The sequence below is a fragment of the Branchiostoma floridae genome, chromosome 19, assembly GCF_000003815.2.
Source record: "Branchiostoma floridae strain S238N-H82 chromosome 19, Bfl_VNyyK, whole genome shotgun sequence".
In the NCBI taxonomy this organism is placed as follows: domain Eukaryota; kingdom Metazoa; phylum Chordata; class Leptocardii; order Amphioxiformes; family Branchiostomatidae; genus Branchiostoma; species Branchiostoma floridae.
Genome location: NC_049997.1, coordinates 15553916 through 15581793, shown reverse-complemented (window position 1 = coordinate 15581793; position 27878 = coordinate 15553916). Strand labels below are relative to the sequence as shown.

Genomic DNA, 27878 nt, shown 5'->3' with positions numbered 1-27878 from the left:
TTGTAGACTTCTTTAGTTGATAAATAGATGTTGTTTGTTGGGAAAAGTTCGATTGATTTGCCCTTCGAACACATCTTTTCTGCTACATTTTTTCAACTGAAAATATGAATTGTTTGTACACAGATTTTTCTATATAAGTTAACACTGATGTTACAGGCTACAAGTAAACCTCTAATTTTCCAGTGCATCTATTTTCAGCTATGTTCTTAACAAAGTAGAAGAGATACAAAAGAAATACAAGATGTACCTGACAGTCCTGGCTACACTTTCTCCTCTGTTGGTTTGCAGATTTTCTTGTAGACTTCTTTAGTTTGTTGTTGTATATGTAACAGTCAAGTTTCACCTTTAGCAGTAAGGTTAATTTACTCTTCCTGATTGTGTGTATTAACTTATGAAACATTATAAAAATCATATATTGTAAGGAATCAGTGTTATATTACTTGAAAGTGATCTCATGTATTCTCTTGTTTCTTGTTTGGTTACTGGGTAACTATATATAATATATAACACCCCTAATTAATTCTTTAAGCCATACCCACCTCTAGTCAAAAACATTGATTATTGGAGTAATATTTTGTATGGCTTCAGACGTTTGCTTGTGCTCCCAACCTTTCATAGTGGTGCTCCTAACTTTTTGCTGGCGCTCCTAAGTTTTAGGAGTTAGGAGCGCCATGCTCCTAGGTCAAAAAGTTAGTCTGGAGCCCTGTTGGCTGGCACAGGCAGATAGACTCACCTCATTGGCTGGTACAGACAGACTCACCTCATCGGCTGGTACAGACAGATAGACTCACCTAATTGGCTGGTACAGACAGATAGACTCACCTCATTGGCTGGTACAGACAGATAGACTCACCTAATTGGCTGGTACAGACAGATAGACTCACCTCATTGGCTGGTACAGACAGATAAACCAAGTCCTGTGCTGCTTCCTTGTCTTCTTGTGAGAAATCCTCGTTGCTACCATCATCATCATCATCATCATCTCCCATTCCTCCTTCCATCTTCAAAACTCCCTCCTTCTCCACTGAGCTCTGTCCGATCCTCGGCACCACAACGGTCACTACGGGTACCGCCGTCGTTGGTACTTGCTCTTGAGACGCCATATTCAAGATGGTGGATGGCCTAACCGCTACATACCTGCATGAATTGTTTCATCAGAGTGGTACGTCACTGAATGCAGAAACTCTTTTTTGGAGGAACGCATTCTTAAGAAGTAGAAGTTTTACTGTTATAACTGTTTATTGTTATGTTTTTATTACATTCATTTACATTTGGGACTGTATTGTAAAAATTTGCACAAAACTTAATCGAGACGAGGGCCGCCACTGGCTTCCCCTATCTACAACACACTCTTCCTGTCACATGACCTGATTGTGACCTCCAACCCTCAGGTCACGTGACCCTTCAGAGCTGAAGAAACCATGGCAAATACCTGGCAAAAGTTTCTCATCAGAAGTATTTTTTATTGAGAGTACCAGTTAAACCTTAGAATTCCTTCGCACAAAACAGTCACTGTAAATAGGTAAAAACTATATGTTTGTGACCTCATCTGTAACAGTACTAAGTAAGCAACGACACCTACTAGTAGAGCTGCAGTACAGTGTGAACCAGTCAGAATTGCCTTGAGGATGGTGACAGACATATTCCGTCAAACGTCAGTGAAATAAACTTGATAAAGCAACTTAGTTGTGGAAAGGGACAGTCTTTTTAATTTAATTCTCCTACGTACCTGACTTCATTCCCTGACAGTGTGCTCTCTGTGGAGGTACAAGCCACTGCCTGGTCAGCTGAAGTCTTGGTGGGCGGAGCTGTGGAGAGTTGTACTGCCCTAGGGTCTGTGGTTCCTGCCGGGTCCAAGTCGGTGCTTGTATCCATGATTTCTTCCAGTTCGGAAATGTTGCTTTCGCTCACCGTCACGCTCTCGCCGTTGCCGTCTTCCATGCTTGTCGTGATGTACCTGAAAGAGCAGCTTCCGTTGGTGTCGACCAACGTGGTGTGGATTTCGTGAATGTCGTCTCCCGCTTGGGGATCAGAGATCGCGTTTAGCGTGGTCGCGGTGCTTTCGGCTTGGATTTCGTGGCCAGCAAGAGGCTCAGTAGCAACAGTTTCAAGCTGGATTGCTTCACTTTCCTGTTGAGGAAGAGTGTTGAGTTGGTCGTCTTCCGCCGTGACCGTTTCTTCGACGGTCTGCATCTTATCGATCTCGCGGTACTCCAAGGTCATGAGCTCGTATAGGATGGTTACAAGGTCGTCCTTGCTGACGCCCTCGCCGCGTACGTCGATGTTACGGCGGCCGAGCTCCAACATGATCTCCTCCATGTAGAGCCTGGGCAGTACGGACAGGGAGACCTCCTTACACAGGCCACACAGACCTTTGGTGGCCAGGTCACTCAGAGACATGGTCTGGGGAACACACAGGGACAAAATATGTAACGTGTAAGTACAGTCGTTTATGGAAAAAACATTATACACAGAAAACAATACTTTTCACACTTGTTATACTGCTACATCAAAAGTAAGTATCTGTGAGGTGAGTGTACTAGTACCTAAGGCCTAGAAAAAAAATTGTTGTGTTTCCTGTTTCAGTCCTGAAAAAATTAGGGTCGGTAGGTAGGGATTATCCTTTTTTTAAATTTTTTTAGACTGGCCAAAACTCTACGTAGTGTGACATATTGTTACAATACAGTTGAGCAAAGTAAAGTGAAATGCATGAGGACACTTGTCTTTCAATGTCAAACTTTCATTTTGTGGAAAATAAATACATTTATCCTTCTTCCTATTTTTTTCCATGGGTTTCTTCCTGTACTTCTTCGGCATCTGTTGGAATTATGAGAGTTAATGTTAGTTTCCAAAGATGCCTTCTTTCCCTAAGATTAGAGGTTCTTTCTTGTTTGTTTGTTTGTTTGTATTGCATACCCAGTAAACCATCTCAAGGTGTAACAATAAACAAACCAAGCTTGCACTAAAGATTACAAGCCGAAAAATCCAGTCAGACTTATTTGATCCACTCACACTGGGATGGATTACTTCTTTTCTAGAAATGTGGTGGTGCCAGAATTCTTGAAGAGGTTAAAAATGAAAGTTGTATGTGAAAGAAACCCAAGTATAAATTGTGCTGTGTCAATATTTGGCCCAGAGACTGTATGATTTGGATTGTGATGTTTTTTGTTGTTTTTTCCAGTTCATGTATTAATGCGCAATTCAACTGACCTTCCCAAGCAGTCAGCAAGCACATCTATTGCGGGTGTCTTTATATTTTATATCCAGAGGGCTAAATAGTAGTTAGTATACAACTGTCCTTAGAGTACAATTTTATAGAGGGTGTCAAAAGTCAATACGCAGACAGAAGTCTATATATTTCTAATTATATTCCATACGTTGTATCCTAAACTCAAACATACTAGTAGTCATTTTCCGTTTTACCTTGACGAAGCCATTCACCGTGTTGCCATTAACTATGGAAATCCCCATAGACTGAAGACTGTGTTTTGCTACCTATATGATTTACATAATCTACGTATAGTACATGTGTTGGGGGAGGGGGGCATACATGGCATGTATGGAAAAATACGATTTGTTTGTAGCCTAAAATAAAAACTCAGATCTTGCACAAAACTTAGACTAAACTAGACAAAACGACTTCTTCTCTCTTATAAAATGACACAATGACTGTAAGACTCTTCTGTTTGGGCCACAGCCAATGAAAATTTCTAAGTGCACCAAGACAACCATAAATATTCTTCAATATCAAACGCGCGCGGGGTACATAAAAATGATCGTTATTCGAACAAAATCACAAAAACTAGACACTTATGAAAATTCTGTACATTCTATATTTACTTACTTACCTGTTTTTGTACCAGACGACGTCTAAACAGCGTTATCTGGCGATCAAATCGCGGTCAAAACCTCGCCAAGAAATCCACCAATCTGAAATGTTCGCTCGTCAGGGGTGGGAGGGGAGCGGGTCGAATGTCACCTTTGACCTAAAGTCACCTGATTATCTCGCTCAATGCGCAGTAAGCTAGCGCGTCCTTCTTTCGAAAATCTTAGTAGAAAGAGTATTGCGCGCTATGTTCTGTTGATATTTCTGTGCCAGGTAGATATGAGCCATCACTAGCCTGCAGAAATAGGACATATCAATATCCAATATCATCTTCGTCAGACTACTTAAAATCATTTGCATAGTCATCTGTTTTACAGTCATATATAGTTTAATGTATCAACTTCTCAGTATGCCCAGGCCTTGAACATTATTTCAAGGTTGATATTGTTTTAGATTTGAGCATAATCAGATCGAAGTTGATTGATATAATATTTAATAAGTCAGTGTGTGCTATGCGTGACTTTGATTCTCGGCGTTTTCACGGGTAGGTTAGGGCGTTTATTTTTCGCCGGGTCCCTGATTGATTTTAACTGCAAGTTAAAAAAATCTAGGGCCTAGTAGTGTCTTTCTACAGAAAGTGGAGACAAACAGACTATAGATAAACTACACAGATAGAGCCCCTTTTTTCCAAATGGGACTTAAGCATTAGGGAAAAGAGATAATGTTTATGTAACGCTAGTTCACCTTTATCCGCGGGGTATCCTATACCCGTTGCATTTGAAAACGGTATTCAGTGGACACCAAGACGACGAACGGCTGTTTCATATTGCAATTTTTTCAAAATATTGCAGTTTAAAACCACCGTCCATCAACATATGACATCCTAAAATACCGTTTTTAAAAACAACGGATATAGGTTACCTCACGGATAAAGGTGAACTATCGTTGACCCGTACGTAACCTTGAAGTAGCCATCTTGTTTGTTACATGATAACTATTGGGTAACACTTGCGTGACGATATCCTGCGATACTTTATTTAGGATGTGCTGAGATTGCGTTTGACGTCATTCATCTCGTGTTAAAGAAAACAGGACTTCCGCACGAATGGGTATCACAGATATTTAGAGAAGCGAACTAGGTTACACAAAAGTCACGATACACAAATCTCTGGAGGAAAGAGACATGCAAACATTGAGGAGGTAGGCTACTATGCATCTAACCAGTACTCCATATGATTGCCAGGGCCTGCACAGGTCAACTTGCTAATTGTCGGGAATAGGGTCAATATGCCCCCGAGGAATTTTTACCACAACCCTCTAAAGAATTCTGGCAGGCATGAGAGAATCACCGAGATTGGCTTAGATGGCTAGGCGGAAAAAGACGCTTACGCAACCGTAGAAACCCAAAGTACAGTCCCGGTGGAGACTGGGGACCAGGTCTGGCCAAGGGAAAATAATGTCGTGTTTCCTATTACTGACCTCAAAACAACTAGAGTCGGTACGGATTCTCTTATATTACCGAATTCGAAGTGACCCAACAAAGACCGTATACGTAGAATAATTCAAAACTGGAATGCAACAGGACACAGGTATAATTATCAACATCAAATAGTAATTATTCAAATATGCGTTGAGCAAGCATGAATAAAATTCAAAAGAAGTACAATGTTTACTATACAGTTCTAATCTTATATTAACTGTTCAAAACCTTAATCTGTTGACAGATTGTGAAATACTTTAAGTCTATAAGAAGGTTTGCAAGACAATTCAAAACTCTGTTTCATCGAAAATGTTATGTCCGTTGCCAACGGTCGACCTCAAATAAAGGCTAGGTCTGGTTTAGTAACCATAAACAGAACATTTTTTTTCCTTTGCCTTAAGTGCATCTGCCATCGCCGTACCACTGCTGCTTACGACAACGTTGCCTTGGTGAAAAAAATGCCAGGGATTTATCAATTTCGATGCAATAATGGCTGTTTACTGGCGAATTAATGAATAGACCAATGAAAAGAATATTTTTTCTTTCTCATATCACGTCGGATGATTCTCTAAGATGAATAGGTAATGAATAGATGTACATATTTTCAAGACTCCGAATATTTTGGGCTCACCTACGCTGACAGACCATCAGAAGTGGCTCATCAATGGTTGCCACAAACATGTCTGATAGTCAGATTTTCGGCACAGAAAATCCTGTAGCGAGAGGCTTCCAGATTGCGTACCTGGTAACTACTGTCGCCTTGTCGGTGGTGTGTGGGTTACTTGTCATTGTCTTGGTGTGGAAGAAGGAATATCTACAGAAGCCTTGCCACTACCTTCGCTGTAACCTAGCCGTGGACGACATCCTTTTCACCGGCCTGTGTGTCCCGAATGTCATCCACAACATCAGCCATGGCTACAACCCTGCAAGTTTCACGCTATGCAGGGTGGAAGGGGCGTTCACACTCGGCTTGCTTCTCTCCAAGACCTGTACCTACCTACTCATGGCTATGGACGTGTACTTCTTCATCATCCATCCTCTACACTACAACGACAAGGTTTGTTTGTTTGTTTTATTAGGATCTGCATTAGTGATACCACCAATATAGTACTACTATTCGTCGTGGAGTCAGAAACAATTCATATGCAATCAAAACGAAACTTAAGCAACAAAACTTATACAATCGTTAAACATAAAAGTAACAAAAAAATTTACAAACTGACTATACATTATGTAGATGAGTACAAAACTTTTATTCTTTTTTTTTTATTCTGCACAATTTGTTGATATGAAGTTGCTTGGTAGTGTGTTGTATGTCTTTGTGCATCTGTAAAGAAATGTCCTGGTAAAAGCCGCTTTTAGTTTGATTCTGGGTTTGGGTAGTGTGAAACCTCCTTTATTTTTTTGGGTGTAACAATCTTGTGTGGTGGTACCGTGGTGGTATGAGATATCGGGTGGTTCTGACCCTGCCATATATGCCCTGTGGTTATTTGACTTTGAATATAGTTTATGGAAAGCTTGGATTGTATTGGTGAACATTCTCTCTTTTGCAGGTAACGACACCACGTGTGGCATGGGCCATTGCTGCAGCCAGGACCTTGACCTTCGTCGTTGCCTTGACATCCGTCGCCGTAGGTGGATCCGGTAATACCCAAGATGTCTCCGATGTCCTTGTATGCTTGCCGGGAATGAACTCCAGCCCGAAGAATACGGTGTTGGCTATACTGATCGTGGTCGTGCCGATCGCAGTCTTCGTCGTCTTGGCTGTCGGGGCACTGTACTACCGAGTGCTGAAGGAGGCAAGGGAGCAACAGCATCGGGATGAGGATCGCCATCTACAGCTTCACGAGACCCAGGCCTTCCGAGCTCTCGCGCCACACTTCACGGTCGTCCTGGTCTTCGTGGGCACTGCCATTTTGTCCTTCATCTTCGCGCGTGCCGCACAGACTGAAGGGGCAAGCATCTACCTGTCTGTCGCTAGAAGAGTGGCCATGCTGCTGAACCTTAGCCTGTCGTACATCACGGACTCCGTCGTGTACAGTCTGAAGAAGGCAGACTTCAGGCGGGCCATGGGGGAAGTCCTTCCCTTTATCAACGAACAGGCACAACCTCAGGTACCCCATCATACTGTCCCAAAGGAGGACAATGGGCTACCTGAGGTGGATGTGTAAGAAAGGGACAGACTCTCTAGGATGATGGACAAAGTCGGATAAAACTGATCAGTGTTTCATGAAAGGAGGATATATCTGAGAATTTCCGTAAATGTCAAATGTAAAAGTCAACCCCAGTGATGAACGAGGGGGGATACAAGCTTAGCCACGTTTGGGATTGTTTTTTCACCGCAAAAGCGCCACCTACATCGGCTACATATAGCGGTGAGAAGCAGAACTTCAGTTAGAAGCTCATGACGAAGGTGTCTGAGAGACATCGAAATGTGAGCAATGTAAGTACGTGCTGCTTGTGTAAAAAGAATTCTCCTATATTCTACCAACTTGATGAAACTATTTTCGGATGTTCCAATTCAGTTCTTTATCAAAATATCAGCCTGAATGTGCTTGATATTCACAATTAATACACAAATCAACACGTATGTATATATTATATATATCAAGTATGCATCCCTGATGTAACAACTACGTATACCTATTTATTATGTACCTGATTCTACAGCCTGATTGTCCAAAAGAGTGGGGCTATGTAAGAAAAGATTTTTTTTTTCAATATAGATGATACGATATGGATGGTCTATAATTTTATTTGAAACATATTTCAATGACCATTTTCAAAATAACGTACATGCAGAATACTGAAACAAAACAAAACACTGTGACAAGGCTTTTTGGAATATTTTGCCATATGGGATATACAATCTCCCACCAAAATGAGTTTCGGAACGATCTTTGTACATGAGGCAGTAGACAGAATTTTTATGTACTCTGTATATAGCTGTAATAACTATTGTGTGATTTGTAAGTAAATTATTTTATGTCCATGAAGACTAGCTACTTTAAGAAATTAATGTACATTAATTAGCTAATAGAATAAGAGAGGTATCCAAGGTGACTGTTCAATAGTTTGATAAGAATGTTAAAGACTGTGAGTGAACCAACTTGCCATGTTATGTTTGGTAGAACTTTTGCAGTATGATAGCGTGTGTATAAGTGTTAGAATGTTGTACATTTTGTATCAACCTCAATTCATGCTCAATTCATCTCAATACAATCAGGTTCAAATCAGTCCTCTTCGTGTAAAATATGTTTTTGACAACATAGTTTTTTAAGGGTTGCGTGACTGTGTAAACCAACAAGAAAATTGAAGAAAAAAAACGCGTTCTTCAGTCATCTTGAATTCAGGTTGCCTTTTTCATGAATTGCCTATTCAAAATTCACTGAGATTGGAATTTTAATAATCATTTTTATTGCTGGATTGAATAGTGCTTTCAACTCTTTTGCGGGAATTGCTATGAATATATATCAAAAGACGATGTGGTCTTTCTTAATTGCATGTAATTCCTCACACACCACAGAAAATTGGACAAATACCATGTCCTACCATGGTTGCACAATCTATAGGGACTATGCTCCCCAGTTGCTTATAAATTGTTACAGGAAAATTGGATTTTAGTACAATGTATACAAAAGATGGATTAATTATTCGATATCTTGTATATATCATCATATTCGTTTTTCTCTGTGTGTACAATATGTTGAAACTTGTACTATGTGTGATATAAATGATTTTTGTACTGCGCACCCGCATAAGAAATAATAAACTGTATATGACACAGCGTACTCGATGGATCTATATTGTTTTTAATAGATAAGACAAATGCAAGAACAAGAATAGAAGTATTGGACCTAACGCATAACAGAAATATATAGTGTCTGCATGATGACCAGTAAGAAAACAACGCTTATAAGTGCACGTGCGGGGTTTGAGTCCGAATGTACATAGAGGTATTAAAATTATACGTTTATGAAGGTTATACATCGAGGTAAACAATATTCAAATACAATTCCATCTCTACAACTGGATACAAACTGGATGAAAATTTACTTCCGGACGTTTCGAGTGACATCCATCACTCTTCTTCCAGATTTTCTAGTTAGCTGTACTTGTATTGAATTGTTTTGCCGGTTTATTCTAGTGACGCTGAAAAAAAGTGATGGATGTCACTAGAAACGTCCAGAAGTAAATCTCCGTTTTTTATCCAGTTGTAAAGATTAAATCGTATTTGAATATTAAAAACATATATTCCAAATCGTCAAAAGTAAGTGTTACTTTCCAATAGACGATGTATTAATGAATACATAATCATTCTCCTTTTTGCAGAATTCCCATTTGGGGGAATTACGCGTGACATGCGTTTTCCAAAACAATATGATACTCATTAAACCCATGCAGACTCCGTCCATCCATTTTCTATTAGTATAGACACTGCCTTTATAGTGGATATGTTCGACATATATGAGAAGCGATACCACAGTAAGAAGGCCAATTGTTGATAAGATATAAAAGAATACCACATAACAAGACAAATTTTATCACATCTGACTTATCATTGTTACCAAACTTTTGCTAAGCATTGTCAGACACTAGCCTCCGTTGCAGTTTTCGAACAGGGCTTTTTTTTAATTTTAGGGAGGGGGGCCACGATTTTCAACGTTGGCTAGGTTCTCTTGTGCCAGGAAAGGAGTTAGCCTAGAAAGGGAGTTTGTTAATTGTGAAAGGGAGTTTCGCCCCGTCATCCTAGAATTATTATTATTATTATTGGAAAATGATACCGTTTTCTGGAGTTAAATGCTCCTTTAACAAGATATGTTTCTGTGACACCGTGAAAGCGGTTGCTTCTTCGATATTGCGTGTACATAACAATATCCTTGGCCGAAGATACGTCGGTGATACATGTATACACGTGCATACGTGAGGGTTTGACACTGCGATATGGTAGATAGAATCAGTAGTGGTTTGCGTCACTAATGTTCGACAGCTTCGCTGCAACATGTTTAGACAACACACGTCGGTGATAGGTGAACCTAGGTCTGTTTTTGCCAATTTGCTTCGGTGACAAACTCTACGTGACTATCTCACTGCACTTGTGGCACCAGTGCGGCATCGCGGGGTTCATTCACTGCGGCACTGATTTTTTGTTTTCGCCGATATGTTTATCATTTAGATATTGCGTAATCCATTAAAGTATGACTTAGAAGACAATAAGATACACGAAACGTAAAAAAATTCGTTCTTTATCTCTGAAATTCGTTGAGTGATCTTTCGAACCCCGCAGTGCCGCACCGGTGCCCCAAGTGCAGTGAGATACCACCTTATGTCTAACTACATGCTTGATTGATCACTTATGCTAGTGAGTAGGAAACATTACCCACTAGTGCTTCCATATATATATCATACGTAAGAACTCAGGGGCATACGTGTTGGGCGAAGGGTCCTCTCGTCAGTACGCTTGACGTACAGGTCTTGAGCCAGACGCGTACTGTTGAGCTTTCATCGGACCCAAGGATGACCAACTCTACCGTCAACGGGTCAGATTATCTAATTTTCGGGACGGAAAATTCTCTAACCCGTGGACTCCAGGTCTCGTATCTTGCCATCAGTGTAGCTCTTTCGGTGTTTTGTGGACTGCTGGTCATTGTGTTGGTGTGGGCCAAGGAATACCTACAGAGGCCTTGTCACTACCTTCGATGTAACTTGGCTGTGGACGACGTTCTTCTAACCGGTGTTTACGTTCCTACAGTCATCCACAATATACGACAGGGGTACAACTCTACGAGTATCGACTTGTGTAGAGCAGAGGCGGTTCTAGTGAACAATTTGCTTTTGTCTAAGACGTTTGCCTACCTCTTGATAGCAGCGGATGTGTACTTCTTCACCATACACCCATTGCATTACAACGAGAGTATTACAACAAAACGCTTGGGTGTCGCTGTGGTTGTCTTTCGAGCCATAAGTCTATGTTTGTCCGTTGTGACAGTGGTTGTAGGTTTCGACGACACCAACACAACCGAAAATGTGTTGTACGTTGATGCATGTACTCCTCTTGCAATTTCAACGTCCACGGCTTCGGCGATGTTAGCTATGGTATCGACGCTGTTCATATCAGGTACTGTACTTTTGACTATAGGATTTATGTATTACAGAGTGTTGAAGGAAGCGAGACAACAGCAAGATCGAGACGAAAACCGGCACCTGAGCCTTCGTGAGACTCGCGCCTTTCGTACACTTGCACCTTCGTTCGCTATCGTACTGGTATTTGTCCTAGCAAATACCATGTGTTTCGTTACCATACGGTTAGCAAATGCAGCCGGAAAAGAGGCCTCCTTTGCCTTTCTGGTGGCAAGACGTATATCCCTACTTCTAGGTCTTACTTTGTCGTCCGTCACTGATGCCGTGTTCTATAGCCTTAATCAGACTCATTTTAGGAAGGCTTTAAGAGAAGTATTCCCCAAAATCTACAACCGAATACATCCCGAGCCGACTACGAATCCTACTGGGATAAGTGAACCTTTGCCATAGACTTGTAAGCTCTTTTATAGCATATCAACACTTCGTTTGTATATATGGTATTCTACAATGAGGCTGTACTCTTTTATTCAATAGTTGCTGCCAGGGACGGGTACGATGTAACGGTACCAAACCGTTTTTCCTTGTTGAACCGATCCAGAAAAGCCGTATCTAAAATAAATCAGTGGACCGAATGTTGTACCGATTAGAAAATGGCGTTCACGCGTTTGGGGGCTTACAGGTCGAAGAGCGAAGTAGAGGAGAGTTAATAGCCATTTTTACCAAGCTTCTAGAGTCAAACTAGACTTAGACCAGTCAGTCCCCTTTTTTGCTTCTTTCTTGACTTTATAACCTTGTTAATTAAGATGGAGCCACAGAAAGACCCAACAAAGTTTTTGTTTAGGCCAGCATCTATTTCTTATTGAATATGTGTTACTAAATAGCTGAATAACGTTACACGCTTCTTCGTGTACCTGTAGTAACTAATCTATACAAGCAGATCATACAATGGCACAAGATAGTACTAAACTGGCCATGGAGTGTAGTCAGCCCAAAGGTGTCCATTTGCCTTGTACTAAACACACTAAACGGTGGTGCCGTGAAACACACTCCAAGGCCGGCTTCACTCCTCTGCCAGCTTTTGATACTATCTTATGCTACCGTAGGATCTGCTTGGAGAGTACAGTCACGTCATATCTATAGAAATATTGACACAATGTGGATTCCAGGAAAAATGGCTGAAATGTTGGGCTAATAATTGGCTTTACGAAACGTACACCAGGAAGTTTTGTCAAGGATATTCTGTAACTGTGGTCATATTGAAATGTTGCAACAAGATATAATTTTGACAGCTTCATTATGTTATTAAAGTGTAGAATTTCTGTGACATATACATTGTTGGTAATATCTATTACTCTATGGCTAGCTTGTATTACTGTTGCGAAGAAAGCGATCACTATAGCTTGTATTACTGAAAACACCACTATAGCTTGTATTACTGAAAACACCACTTAGCTTACATGATATTATACCCTTCACTGTTGGTGTGTCATTGAGAAGAAGGTGTTATATGTACACTGCGTCATCATATTTGATGCGTGTAGACGGTTTATTATCGTGTTGTGGCCAGCAATGATACATATCATAGACTAGTAACGTAGTTTAGTCTTCATTGTCTGTTTCACATGTGTATTCACTTCCTTGGTACTTAAACGTTATAGTTACACTATTATCAATGTTGTTGACTTGCAATTGGTCTACGGGTAATGATTTACAAATAAACTTTTAATCACAAATGTGCCTTTGTGTTGGTATAAACACTACCCACAGTTTGGGGATTTTATCCATAAAGTGCTACATTTGTAGTAACGTTATTTGTTTTCTTTTGTAGATGGAATATTTTATTTCGATAGCAAGCGTCTAATGATAGTGGCAAAGTTTATATAACAAAACTTGTCATCTTTTGCGGTATAATTGATATATAAATTATCAGTATTTTTATGATATGCAGTTTCAGAGGAATATGATTTACAGAGGATCATAACAATCTGTTTATGAATTTGACATTGTCATTCTAGTGCTAAGGCCTAGGGAAAAATGTTATGTTTCCTGTTTCCCTACCTACCTTAGAAAAACTTGCCAACCCTAGACTTTTTGGGGGGTAGGCAGTGGAGTCACATAGCTGCCAGTTATACTTTTATTCAGCTTGCTTCCTATTGAAGTAAGAACACTGCTTGTCCTATCTAATGAAGGATTTATGTATTATTTAGTATTATGCACAAAATTGAAGTTTGACATTGGAAGACAAGTGTCCTCGTGCATTTCAGTTTACTTTGTCCAACTGTTTTGTAATATGTCTCACTGGTTTTGACTCATCTAAAAAAATACAAGGAAAAAAGATAATTCCTACCTAGCGACCATAATTTTTTTCAGGACTGCAACAGGAAACACAGCATTTTCCCCTGGGCCTATTAACCAACCAAACATAGGCTAACGGGGGGGGGTCCAAAGTCCGGTAACTGTTCTAAGTGAATGCGCATGGCTTTTGTCCTTGTCAATTTTACCTTGAACCCATCAAAAACAAACTTACATCTTCTAACAGCTATATAACTATGGCTTAAGCTGTACAGACATATATTTCATCTAACGGTAGCGTTCCGCACTGTGGTTTGGCCACACACAAAACTTACGGAAGGTTTTTGGCTCGCGTTCCAGTGGAACGTTCCAGCACAAAAAGGGGGTCCAAACTCCGGTAATGTAACTAAGAAGTCATTTCTGGCTACGTTTGATTATCCCATGTGCGCAAAATAACACAAAACATTACTACACTGTTCCGAAATTTACATACATGGTCCATTTGTTTCATTACGCCGATACACTCACGATAGCTGCGATCAAAATAAAGTCATGAAAAACATCGTCCTGTGGGCCTGCGGCAGATCTGTTCTTATGTTCCAATAACCTTGCCTTTGGGTCGATCTCTTTCGGGCCTGCTACAGCTATAACAAAGTGAGTAACTATGATGAGTGGACTACAGTTTGTAAAATTCCATGCAAACTGCTGACCCGGCGGAAACTGTAAGGTGATAACACGGGTCATCGGCCTATACCAAGAGCAAACAGCACTGCGATGGGGGGTGGTACGGTTGCCACTATTGTCTCAGCCATGGCTCAGATGTTTGTTGCAGGAATAAAGAAATGTTATGTGTCTTAAATACGCAATGTAGGAAGAATCATTTAGCTTTAGTTACTGACAACCTTTAATCGGTTTCAAACGTTTGTTGTATCCCGCGTGCTACACCTGCACCGAGACGATTGGTATCGTCAAGGCATGTTTACAAGTGGCTCGGGACATTTACATTTTTTTAAAAAGGGGACTAGAGTAAGAGTAATTCATTCGTTGATGTTGCATATTGTTTCAACTCCTGACGGTGCATAAAAACTTAATAATATATGACATTTCAAAAATTAAAGAGATGAACTAAGGTGAGTAAATTAATAAAAAAGGGGTAGATAAATAGTAGTTCGTGTGTACATATTGTCATCGTCCAGCCGACTAGTCATTTTCCCATCCTTGCGACTGACTATTTGACTGTGACAGAAACGTCAAGTGAGCACGTTTGTCAGGTCTGAATATGAGGATGTCCCAGGTACATAACGATCTTCTTGATCAACAACGACAGTCTGCAATTATGGTACTTGATGTTTTTATCTTCTAGCACGTAATATTGCTGACTGTCAAGAGACGGCTTTAGGAAATTTTGTTACTAGTTTTAGCATGACACACACGCCGCCACAATTGTGGTCTGCCTTTTGTCTTTTCTTTTTAGGCTAACGTCTGAAAAACCAGCCCTATAATGATATTTACCGAAGAAATAAAGCACTGAACACTCGCACTAGTGTGAGTCTACGGTAACAGTATATCTGACAGTCTGTTTATTTGACCTGCAGAATCTTACGCTTGAAACCTACCGTTACGCCCAAACGCCTCAGTATTTTGCTCGTAGTGGAAGAACATTAATACAAACTTTTGTTAACAGGTATATCTTAAACATTTTTCGATGTAATGAAATAGATAGCTAAACGATACGATAATAACAGTTTTCGCCGCACTGAGGGCACTGGTAGTGATAGGATGTAACGTTACACGTTTACGGTGAAAGGCGGAAACGGTTCCATGTATAGATCCGTGCACATACGAACATTGTGAACTTGTTCATCTTAGATTTCTATCATAGCTGAGATAAGAACTTGGAACTGTTACAGACCTTAATACAGAAGATCAAAACTCCCCGTACTGAATTCTGACGACCTTGCAGTCCTACTGAACAAGCGAATACGGTCTACAAACAGCAAAATCTTTACTCCAAAAATTGAAGTTTTCAATTCTGTAAACCGATCATAGGCGTGAGAGGAACGCTATCAATCGTGTGGATTTAAGGGTACACTAGAATCTTCTTTACTCTGCTTCTTCATCTTCTCCCTGGCCCATTTCGTATTCTGCATACCACGACGGCGGCTTCACGGGACGGCTACGACTGGAACCTTCCTGTGGCCGAGTATAACAACAAACCATGAAAGTAAAACTGATTCGACGAAAAAAAATTCATTTATAACTAAAACATAGACATCATTCATAACTAAGATCATAGTAAAGAGAACTATAGATATATGTAGTTATGCTCACAAGACCACGTATTCTATTGTGTCTGTGTTCGCTACACTCTTATTACAATCCAAAATTCTGAATATAGCAAATGTATATAGCAAATGAACCAGAATACCTCCATCAATTGAGTCGGATTGTCCGAAAATGATAAACATTATCGAACTGGGAAAAACATTTTGAAAGATTAGATATTGAATATGGAAAAAAAACATGTGCCTGATACGTACTCTTACGTCTCGTGGCCTAGTAGGGCGCTGGTTTTCTTTCCCTTCTATGCGTTGTTTCTTCCTTGCCTCCGCAAGCTCCTGTCTCTTTCGTTTTCTCTCTTCCTTTTCTGCCAACTTCTTTACACTCTCGGCTTGTTTTTTTTCTTTCTGCAGCCTCTTTTCCAACTCTTTCTGCTCCTTCTCCTCGCGTTTCTTCTTCATCTCTTCTTTCCTTCGTTCTTTCTTTTCTTCCTTTTCTTTCTTTTCTTTCTCTTTCAACCGCATCTCTTCCATTACTTCAGAGTGCGTTAACACTCTACCAGTCAGTCGTCTGTTGAGATTGCAGCGTGATGACTTTTTTGCTGGTGGTATTGGGATGAGGATATCATGCAGTTCCGGTGGGATGAGAGTTTGAATCAACGGACTTAGCAGGTCCGCCCTCAGTGTATTTCCCCCCCGGAAACGCTTTATTATATATGATCATGGGTGGCACTGTCTGCCCTGCCGCTGAGATGCACACAAGTGCCGACACATGGTCACGGCCACCGACTCGTCGTGACGGAGATCTCTTCCAGCCCTTGGGAACAATGACCTTGGACACTTTAGCCGACAAATCCATGCCAGTTTCGTCTGCATTGTAGATAACATGCGGTCTTTTGTCCTTGGCTTTTGCATCCGTCAGAATTTGCTCCAGTCGTTCGAAGTGTTCAAAGACTACGCCGGCTGTGGAAAAGGCCGCTCTTTCCTTGTCGAGTTGATCTGGTGACCTTAAGCTGAGGTCGGGATGGCGGCCTTTAAATCCCTTCCACCATCTCTTCCCGGGGCCGGAGTCCTTGAAGCGAGGTTCTTCTCCCCTTCCTTTGGCACGTTTCTTCTCCACTTCAAAAGCAAGGGCTTTGATCACCCTGACTGTAGGGGGAAACCCCTTCTCTGCCAGATACTTGGCATAGACCACGAGGGCCCCCTCCTCCTCTGGTGAGAGGATGGAGGGTCTGCCCATCCTTTCTTTCGATTTGCCCGTTACTCTGTCATGCAGTGTTGATTGAGGAATACCATATTCCTTTGCTGTATTATTGAGTGTGTTTTCGTCTGTCTCTTCCAATGCTTGTAGAGCTCTATCCATGTCTTCCTGGTTATATTTTTTCCTCCTTGACGCCATCTGACAATGAGACAAATGTCGTTTATGAACTGAGATTTCCCTTCCCAAATAATACACCATCAATCAGATATTAAAAAGAAAATGCGCCTCTTTGTTTGTTTGTTTGTTTGTTTACTTGTTTGTTTACTTGTTTGCTCATGACCAACACGACTTAAGTATTTCAACTTGTACTCAACAAATTACGATAATAATACGCGATTAATTCTTTAACCTTGTGGAGTTCGAATTAAATATGGGCATTCAATCGAACGAGAAGTCATGTATAGTGAGAATTTTTATGTTTTCGTTCCCGTATCACATGTTTCGTTGTCAAAATATAACTTATACAAACGGAAACGTCCAAGGAATAATCCAGAGATGTCAACTTACCGCGACGACATGCGGAAAAGCGCAAAACTGCACGTAACTTGAAGCTGTGTTGTGAGTTGTTGCGAACAGCTGCGAGTCGTCTTGTGTTACGTTCGAATGATCACATGACGAGAATCACGTGATTAGTCAAAATGGCGGATGCAGCGATGGAGTGGAAACAGTGAGTCATCGCAAGGACCCAGAAGTGGCGGTGCGCCATGATAGATAGCCACGCTGCTATTGGTCAGCTATACTCGCAGTGATTCAATGCTATTGGTTAAACTTCTGAGCGACGGGTACACTGCAGTTTCCCCAGTGCTTTCGATCTGTTGTGTTCATGACGCCGTGTCTGGGAGATTTCAGGTAAAAAAGATCGTATTTCTGAACATATTTATCCCAACTAACTCATTTTACTGGTAGGTCTTACTTCATAGACCGGATATATACGTAAATAATCCAGGTTGGCGTGGAAAATGATCTGAAAACATTGATTTTGTTACGTGCATATAATTAATAATGTCCACGTGCGTGCTGGGGTCTGCATGGAGGGATTCTGGCAACGCTCAACGACAAATTTAGGACTGCTGTTAAATTTCGGAAAGCTTTCCAACGCATTTTGCAGTTTTTCTGCAGCCCGGACAGCTGAAAAACCTATCCAGTCTGAAAAGAATGTCTGCATGGGGGTATATCCTTGGTCCAACTTTACTCTGATGTTGTGCTGGCCAGAGGAGTAGTTTTCCTCACCGACTGCCTGGAATATATTCAGGGGTGCCTAAGCATTTGCACGAACCCTATGAAATTCGTACGAATATTATGTGATACACACGAATCACTATGCAAAAACGCTCGAATATTATGAAATTCGCACGAATCACTATGTGATTCACACGAACCTTATGAGATTTGCACGATCCTTATGCAAAAAGGAGGAGGCATGATTTTGAGCGTTTCTAGCCGTGATATTTATATTTCAAGGCATGGAATGGACATTTACCGTCGCAAAGATGTATTTGATAGCCTGTGAGCTACTGTTTTGCTTCATTTCGGCATGTTACATCGTATTTTCCGTCGCCGCCGATCGAAGCCGCCATCTTGAAAATCCCGCTCCGTCTGTCACGTGACCCCGGCAGTGGTTGCGCAATTTCGCATAAGGATCGTGCAAATCTCATTCATTGTGGAAGGGCCAAGACCACCACCACCCCATGGGTCGCTTGTAATATACCTCGCCTTTACCACTACGCTAAAGTAAAATCTTGGCTAGAACCCTGACATTGAATCAACTTTCTATTAATTTGGCAGCATCACCAATAACCCAAAGGTATTTCCTATGTATGCCCACAAACAACTGTAAACTTCTCTAATGCATGATTTAGACACAGTTTTTCACGATATTGGCGTGCCGACAACCTCTCGCCGACAGCTTTTTTTCTGCGTCTAGATGGAATGCTCGGTCACGAGCTGACGCCGATGATGATGATGAGATGGAATTGCAATATCGCCATAAAGATATCAGCAGAATTTCTCGTGAATGGTCCGGACCATTCGTACGATAGCTTAGCAGGGGTCCCCGTTAGCTTGGCATGGGTCCCCGACAGCTTCCGCGTGCGTGTAGATGCGCCCAGACTTTGGGAGGGCTCATTAGCATATAACGCGGACTCATTAGGCTATATGGCTGTTTATGACTGCAAGCACCACGGGTGTTCCGTGGCCAACGTTCCAGATCCCTCCCGAGATATCGGCAAAAACTGTGTATAGATTGGGCCTGAAATGCAGTGTATGTGGGGCAACGACCTTGTGTGACACTCTGGAGGCATTGTTTAAACATGTATGAGTTAAAAAAACACAGCAAGTCCTACATATTCACCAGTTATTTTGAGTTCGTCCGCCGGTTCTAAGATCAAAGCAATTCTTGGCTGCCAACATTTTGTTTCGTCTTGAGTCAAGATACATTACTACATTTACTACTTGAATGCTTTGTCTAAATTGACCTTTCCATTATGCAATTAGGGATGTCAGGGATACGCCGTAATGTGGTATGGAACGATGGCTGCAAGTATGATTATTCAAACATTCCCAAAAAGAAAAGACGCAGCGGAAACTCCAGTGCATCTACAAATTCTACATCCACGAGGAGAGAAGGGAGTAGCAAGATCCCTGATTCAGAAATCAACCAGCTGCAGGATGCCCCTGATCAAAGCATGGTGTCAAGTCTGTCCGACTCTCAGGTAGACTCTGCTACGTATATCTAGTTATGATTGATTGATTGATTGACTATAACTAACGGTTAGAATTTTCGTTATCAAGTTTGCCTGTCCGAGAACAGCATGACAGACTATAGTATAAAAGCTGTGGTTGAATGTCTTTTTCATACAATGTATATTATGGCAATCATGGTAGGATTGGCCAGTCGGGCCTCTTGTAAAGAATTATGCTGAAGGAAGTAACTCTAAGAAATTTCCTCCACCTTAGCAACATTCACCATATGGACGGATGAGCTTAACTCTCGCTTGTTATTTCGTTGCAAATTTTCCATTTCTGAGTTGTCATGAAGCGTTTCAACTTAACCTGCAGCATTTCCTAGGCACACAAATCCACCAGTGCATGGACATTACTGGATTGCACTGAACCAGTTGAACTGAGAGGCTTCTGTGCAGACCTTCTGCACATTTGCCAGTAACCTGATCGAGATATGAACTGGGATTAATTTGTTACTTGGGAGTAAACAACTGTCTGTTTTGCAAGAAAAAGACCTTATAGTTACATGATATTTTTTATTTTCTAGTATGTTTTGCCCAAAGACAACCATGCAGATATTGATAATTTGTGCATTGCAAAATGACAGCGATGCCTTTAAAGTTTAAAACATTAGTACATATTTTTGGTCAGTTAATCTGTGGTTGTCTTTTTTACAGTTCACCTAGATCCAATCAGCTAATTACATGGCGTGATAGGCCATTTCTTCACCTTAACATTATAACAATTCTGGATTCATCCAGCCTCGGCCTCGGCTGCTTATAGCCATTTGCGTATTTCCGACCGGGGCTCATCAAATCTGCCTCAGCCTATTCTAGCCTCCTTCGCTGACCTTTCTGTTGTCGTTGGTGTAATTTGTATGAGTGTTTGAGGGGGAGGGGGGCCATTCGCGACTTTCCTAACATCGTGGCCGAGTTTTGCACCAGGAAATTTCTTATGTCGGGAAAGGAATATATGTCGCGGAAGGAATATATGCCGGCAGGGAGGGGTTCTTCGCCGACAGCGGGCCTGCTACCTCTTTTGAATCTGATATGGATTTGATTTGTTTGCAATTTTCAGTGTATCTTTTTTTATTACAGGTTAGTGTAGAGGCTCCTGCAGCTGTACAAGCATCTTACCCACTTGACAATTTTACGTCATATGTGACTCAACTGAGGCAGCAGTCGGCAATAACCATGTGTGATCCCCTGGCAACAGTGTTTGCATTGCCTGACTTCAACAACCACAGCTTGAAGTTGACGGTAATGTCCTTCTATCTTTCTAACTAACTTATATTGCTTTGTTTCAGATATCTTTATCATAAGACTGTAAGAGCTGCACTAAAAAATTTTCTACTTATACTTTCTTCTGTTGTGTCTTATTGCACTGTTGTAACTCGCATTACGTGTATGCGTGTATTCAGACTTTCAGTAACTAAATCACTGTTGTAATGCCTTAAAGGATGCCCTATTTTTTAAGTTGTTGTATTGATGTTTTATAAAGTGGACAGGTAGACACTTGGGATGTTTACCTAAAATGCATGTAACATTCATTACTGATTCTTATACAATATCTCAAGAGGACCATCTTCATTAAGATTGCAAAGTGGCCAATAGGCCAAAGGGGCTTGACCACATCATTTTTAACTGACTCTTAATCATCTCTGACAATTGTACATGTCTTATTTCAGGTGAACAAGTACCACATTGTGGAAAGATGCAGCAAAACTGTAGAACATGCTTGTGAGTGGTTTTACTGCTGCAGCTGTTCTCGCCGTGAGCAGGACTTGGTGATGTCCTTGTCTTCTGTCATTGTTGGGGGAGTATCAAGTAAGATATTATTGCCTTTACTACTGGTATCCATATTTACAGTAACATGTGCAATTGGAAATTATGAATGGTAAAAATTATAAAGTTGCCTCTTGTTTGCTGAATCTTTTGTCAAGTTTCTGAAAGGTCAAAGCAGTTGTTCCACCGAAAATTCTGCTGACAGATTGCTTAGAACTTAGTATCAAAATCTGAAAACTTCAATGATGGAAGACAAATGACATGTTTAAAAGTTGTTGCTGCGTTTGATTTTTCCAAATTTTTAAAAGTTTTGTTAAAATGTTAGTTCCAAAATCAAACGTATGTTACTACTTAGTGTGATGCATTTAGTGAGCATATCAAAGGTTTTATTGTTTAAGTTTAGCTCTTGGATGTTACAACCAACTTTCAAAATCTTAATCAGATTGTGTATTTTGAATGCCTTTAATTTGTCTATGTTGGTACTTAACTATTAGCTCTCTGCCTTTCCTTAGGAATTCGGGACAATTACTGCATCCACATCAAGGCAGTAATACAAATTGTGAATGACATTGACGTGCAGTATAACCTCCAACCTGGCTTGAAAGAGGATGGTATGTTTCTTTCGGACAACAGTGATTTTCCTGATATTAACTGACTACTAACAATGCACACAATTTGATGCATGCGCATTTTAATAAGACTTATACACTTACGATTGCATATCTTTTTTGGGGGCTTACTGTTCCATGTTGTTTGTTTGGCCCCTGTTTGTATGTTGCCTTAGTCATTGAATGTTTGAGCCTGAATGTTCTCACCAGAAGATAATGACATGTCTTTCATACTATTTGTCTGTTTGCCTGTGTTTACGACCTTTGGGGCCAATCACAAATTCTCATACATAGGTTTTAGAGTCTACTTGTACGAGTACTTGATATAGAAGACCACAGCAAGTAAATTTTATGGATGACATTTTCTGCCAAATCTACTGTATGTGCAAGTTTGAAAAAAAAGGATGAAAAGAAAAGCAAGATACCTACATTTCCAATTTGAAGCGACAAAGTATGATTTAACAACCAAGTGTTTTCTTCCTGTGTATTGTTATCATTATCCATGACTGTTTCTCCAAACTCTTAAAATTTTAAAGGACTTGACTTTGAACCAGACTTGCTTTACTCAAAGAGTGGCTGTTGCTTCACTTCTGGATCCGTTTTGTGAATGTCCATTTGTAAAAAGTTTGGAAAGTAATCTATAATGTTTTTGATAAAGAACGGTCTAAGGCCCACTTTACATTACTGTTTTCGCGACAGCGGGACTGGCGGACCCGTAGGCTCAGCAGGTGTCCCCAACAACTTCAAACTGCAAATAAAGAGAAGGCGCGACAGCGGGTGTCAGGGTTTAGCCGATTATTTCAGTGCGTGGCCATAATTTGGCAGGTCTTCACTGAAAGAAAGGGATCTTCTATCAAACAGTTTGCTTTGAAAGGGTTTTAAAGTGATTTTGTATAGAAAATTTTGCGGTCGAAGTTTCGGGAAGTGTCAGCAAAACAACAACGTAGTCAGGGACTTGTATTTCTTATGCAAGTCACCTATTTGAATTTTCAATAACTTGGAAATGGTACGCAAACCAAAAATGACAGCTTGTTCAATATGGCAGCATGCAGCTAAAAAAAACTGCGATCTTTAAGGGTAGACTTTCCCTGCCAGATTTCCGGGCAGTGTTTCTAAAGAGGTCCCGATAGTGGCGTCCCGACAGCAGGAAATTATACCGCTGACGTGAAAAGCATAATGCTTAAGTGGGCCTAAGAAATGTTTTCTCATTTTCAGTATGTTGAGAGAGGATACTATATGGTCTGTGATCCATCCATAGAATTTACTTGCTGTGGCGTAAGGTTAAATAAAGAAAGGAACTGGTTTTTAAATAGATCTTTAGCCAATTAGTTATGTTTTCCCGAAAACACTAGCTCAAACCGGGATCCAATGAAAACGCAGATGACAAAAGGCTTTGAAATGCAGCTTTTGATTGGTCGAAAGTCTATGTTTTCATGGATACGTCACAGGTAAACCAATGAGCGCTCAGGACACAAACCGTGGACCCTTTTGGCCGCTCTTTGCAACCTAAGTTCATATTACATAAAAAATCGCCCTCACGTAATGCAAATTGAAGTACCTCTGTGTCAGTGAAAGAGCAAGCTTAGTTAAGGACTTGGGTTATATAGATACAGATACAGGTTATCACCAAGTACAGTAGGGGCATCTTCTCTAGGTAGTTTTAAAGAATGCTTGCAGATAGATGTGCAAAAGTTAGGGGTAACGAGTCGTTCGGTGTAATATAACCAGCTGCTGCCGCGCCGCGTGCCTGCGAAGCTGGTGTGTTACGCCGAACGGCGGTTATACCGGCTATATAGATACAGATACAGGTTACAGATACAGATACAGGGTTCACGTCCCACTGGGAACCTTCTTTTATCTATTCTTCTTTTCCCCTTTTTAGACATGTATCTTATATATACAACGTTTTCATCTTGTGAACAGGGCATTAGATTTGACACTTTATTTTTTTCAGTCGCACTCAGTCAGTGTCCCAGCGTACAGGCGGGGAGGGGGGCAGTTTCCGGACCTATTTGAGGGAAATCATTCTGCATTTTTGCAAAAATGTGGCCTTATAGAATATTTTCATATATGGCATTTCAGTTATAATTTACTGGTGCAGCTAGGACTACTTTCTCACAATTTGTCATTATACGAATTATGTTTTTCCATAGCCTACTAGTGCATGGCAGGCTCTCTTGGCCTTCTTATTGGCTTATGAATTTAAATACACTTCTTGCTGGTAACTTCTTTTTGTACTCAGTATTTTGTGCATCCAGCTGTACTCGCTGTGCAAATGACCTACAATGTATTACAAAAAGATGTCATCATCTTATAAGACAAGAAAGAGGCTGCTATGGAGGCTGTTTTTTCCTTTAATGTAGAAATTTTCTAGACATCTTTAGTGCTTGAGTTATGACTACTTAAAAAGGCAATCATTATGTTTGTGTTTCTTTTGACAGATCACAGTTACACCATTCCATCTGGGTTTGCAGACCTTGACTCACTTGTTGAGCAGGTATTTTCTTTTATGTTTCATAATTACTTTGTGAAAGTTTGGCCTTCAAGATGTTATGTTAAAAAAAATTAAGTACATTGTAAATCAAGGAACTAAACTGCATTCGTACTTGAAAAACGCAAAATGCTAATCTATCTTCCAGCGAGTTACATGTATATCTTTCACACTGCTTGTATCTCGAGCAACTCCACACTGTAAAATTCTGAGAAGCAGTGGTTTCATCCATGATTCTTTTATAAACACTGCACTTTCAGGACCTTCCCCAAACCATCCCCTTGACCACAAGCCAACCAAGGTTGGCAGTATTTTGCGAGCAGTCTGAAAACAATTCTGCTATTATGAGAAATTGTGATTACATGAAAATGTTTTGGAACATATAATGCATCAGAGCATAATTAACATCTTGGTCAGTTTTACTTTTAGCATGTTTCATATATTCAAAATTACTTACTCTCATCTTCTGAATTAACATAAGGATACATTTATTATTTTCTTCAAATTGGGACTTTCCTGACCCAGGATCACCCTAAATATTGACTTTTTAGGTTATCCTGCCCATAATTCCCTGTTTTTTCACCTTGAGAGACAATATTTTTTTATGTGCCTTTTTCTGAAGTGGAACGAGAAACGTGAGCGTGATACCACAATTTGAACACAAAAAAATCATCATTTCTGATGCAGATGGACCCCCTCTACCAAAATATCTGGTCAAACCTTTTCTGTAAGATGGGCTGAACAAAATATTTTTCTTTCAGGCCTTGGCTCCTGTACTAAAAGTATTGGTTACTTTGGGATAATTGCTAACAGCTCCGGGGCAATTTTTATGTGAACGCAATCTAAGAATTAAGTTATGAAGGTTGAGAATTGATCAGTATACAAAATGCTTTTCTGAGCCAGGTTGCACAGCAATATACATTCTGTAAAATGTTACGCCTTGCTGTTAATTACCCGGAAGGTACTCAGGGAGGTATCACAATATTGATGCTGTATAATGAAACTGCTGCCATGTCCAATTTCAATGTCGTGTTACCATGATATTTATTTTCAGAAAAATGGAGTTGTATATGCCTTTAATGAAGTGACTCTGGTCTGGTAGACTGGAGTGAAGTTTCAAAACTTTGTAATAATCAAGTGTTCCCAAGAAATCTGTAGCTGTTTCCGGTTCCTTCTGAATCAGGGCTCGAAATACTTTTTTCTGCATACCTGCAGTGGTGCAGGTAACCTTGAAAATTACCTTCACCAGACAAACTGTACCTGCACCACTCTGAATTAAGGAAATATGGATCATACTAAAATTGTTCAAGAACCATTCCTTATACACTGACATCATAGGACATTTATGTATAAAACCCAGTACATGGACAAGTGCAGGTTAGGTGCGGGTAGACATCAGAAATACCTGCACAGCTCCAATTTTACCTGAACTAACGTGCATATGCAGGTGGTATTTCGAGCCCTTTGAATGTAGCTAATCAAAACTCAGATTTTGAAATGACGTCATCAATGCTGCTCAAAATTGTCTGGTACATAGCATCTTTGGGCCCCCTCATTTTGATTATGGTTGACGTTCGCGGAGTGAACGTACACTTTTTATTCATCGATATGATTAACTGTAAATACTCAAGGTTTACAATGTAATGTTACAACAATTGCACAGTGGAGTGTGTTTTTTACTCGGACCTTCACGGTCGGACAAGTACCGTGATCTACGTCTGCAAAACGGCCTCTCAGACATTATAATTATGTCTTTCCAGCAACATGCACTCGATGTTTCCAGCTTTTTTCTTTTTTTACATGATATACGATACATTCTGACAATATGTGATTCATTGTAAATACTCAAGGTTTACAATGTACAACAATTGCACAGTGGAGTGTGTGTTTTTTTCTTGGACCTTCACATTCCAACAATTACCGTGACCTACAGCCACAAATTGTTGCCTCTCTAAATTTCCCTAAATCCCACTTAATATTGTAAGGCGTGCATGATAGTAATTATTGGTATGCTAACAGCGTTTGACTACCTTCATGAAAGGCCGTGGGGAAGACTTCAGCATTTTCACGAAAATGTTGCCTTTCTAGTTTATACTAGGAGTACTAGATAAAATTATGATTTGATTTTTGGTTGTACTTTGTCCTAGGACAGATTGCGATCACAATCCGCACATTCAAGTAGATGACTTAATTGTCCTAAATTGCAATCTATACTGTCTCATTGTTTGTAATATCAATTCATTTGTGACCATTTCACCCACTTCCTTCAGTATTTCTCAATATTTCTGTTCATGGTTACCGTATAGTACACTATTTTAGATATAAATACATTTAGACATATGTCACTGTAGAGATCATGATCCAGTAGAATCGTCGATTCTCCTAGGAGAGATTGCGATCGGAGTTGGTCCTAGGGCCAACTCCGATCGGGATCTCTCCTTGGAGAATCAACGATTCTAGTAGTATAGATTGCGATCGGGGTCTCTCCTAGGGCCAACTCCGATCCAAACTCAAATGATACTAAGATATGGGAAACAGACTGCGATCGGGATATCTCGGCGATTCTACTAGGAGAGACCCCGATCGGAGTCGGCCCTAGGACCAGCTCAGATCCAAAACTAAAATGATACTAAGATATAGGAAACAGCAATACTTTTTTTGATAAACAATGATTTCATTTAGTACTATTAATGCAAACCTGCTAGCTCATTGCCAACTACACACAAGCCTACTTGTGTCACTTCTACAATGTTCACTCAAGACTACCACACTAGAGTCACTTCTTCAACTTTACTCAAGGCACACTTTTAAGTTCAATGCTACCTCACTAGTGTCACTGCTACACCTTTACTCAAGGCACACTTCTACTCAATGCTACCTCACTAGGATCACTTCTTCAATTTTTAGAAGTGACAACAAAGGTGTAGAAGTGACACTAGTGTGGTAGTCTTGAGTGTAGTTGGTAATGGGTTAGTAGGTTTGCATTAATTAATAAAGGGTTAATGCCCCGGCCCGAGGTGTATATGGTGAGAGAATCCCTGGGCAGGTGCGATAA

The 27878-nt window shown here is 40.4% G+C and overlaps 5 protein-coding genes across 5 annotated transcripts in view; 2 read left to right on the top strand and 3 right to left on the bottom strand.

The window, feature by feature from the left end:
* LOC118406784 (zinc finger and BTB domain-containing protein 49-like) overlaps positions 1-4015 on the bottom strand; it is an 8474-nt gene extending 4459 nt beyond the window's left edge. The window contains exons 1-3 of the mRNA XM_035807105.1: positions 3849-4015; positions 1730-2403; positions 885-1137 (exon numbers count right to left, since the gene is read on the bottom strand). Of these exons, the coding sequence (XP_035662998.1) occupies positions 885-1137; positions 1730-2400 (924 nt within the window). The 5' untranslated portion in view covers positions 2401-2403; positions 3849-4015. The remainder of the gene's footprint in view (positions 1-884; positions 1138-1729; positions 2404-3848) is intronic.
* Positions 4016-5985: 1970 nt separating this feature from the next.
* Positions 5986-7477, top strand: LOC118406523 (olfactory receptor 10P1-like). Its single transcript, XM_035806585.1, has 2 exons — positions 5986-6363; positions 6860-7477. Exons 1-2 carry the CDS (start codon positions 5986-5988, stop codon positions 7475-7477), a joined length of 996 nt encoding a protein of 331 aa, XP_035662478.1.
* A 7488-nt stretch (positions 7478-14965) lies between these two features.
* Positions 14966-16616, bottom strand: LOC118406563 (protein PXR1-like). Its single transcript, XM_035806660.1, has 2 exons — positions 16220-16616; positions 14966-15872 (listed from the first exon to the last, which is right to left on the bottom strand). The coding sequence occupies exons 1-2, from the start codon at positions 16490-16492 to the stop codon at positions 15783-15785; spliced, it is 363 nt and encodes a 120-aa protein (XP_035662553.1). The 5' UTR covers positions 16493-16616; the 3' UTR covers positions 14966-15782.
* On the bottom strand, positions 16584-17883 carry LOC118406522. Its single transcript, XM_035806584.1, has one exon. The coding sequence runs from the start codon at positions 17415-17417 to the stop codon at positions 16584-16586; it is 834 nt and encodes a 277-aa protein (XP_035662477.1). The 5' UTR covers positions 17418-17883.
* A 25-nt stretch (positions 17884-17908) lies between these two features.
* Positions 17909-27878, top strand: part of LOC118406562 — a 23309-nt gene continuing 13339 nt past the window's right edge. Inside the window, exons 1-6 of the mRNA XM_035806659.1 lie at positions 17909-18068; positions 19713-19930; positions 21038-21199; positions 21628-21766; positions 22237-22335; positions 24774-24829. Coding sequence (XP_035662552.1) covers positions 19715-19930; positions 21038-21199; positions 21628-21766; positions 22237-22335; positions 24774-24829 — 672 coding nt within the window. The 5' untranslated portion in view covers positions 17909-18068; positions 19713-19714. The remainder of the gene's footprint in view (positions 18069-19712; positions 19931-21037; positions 21200-21627; positions 21767-22236; positions 22336-24773; positions 24830-27878) is intronic.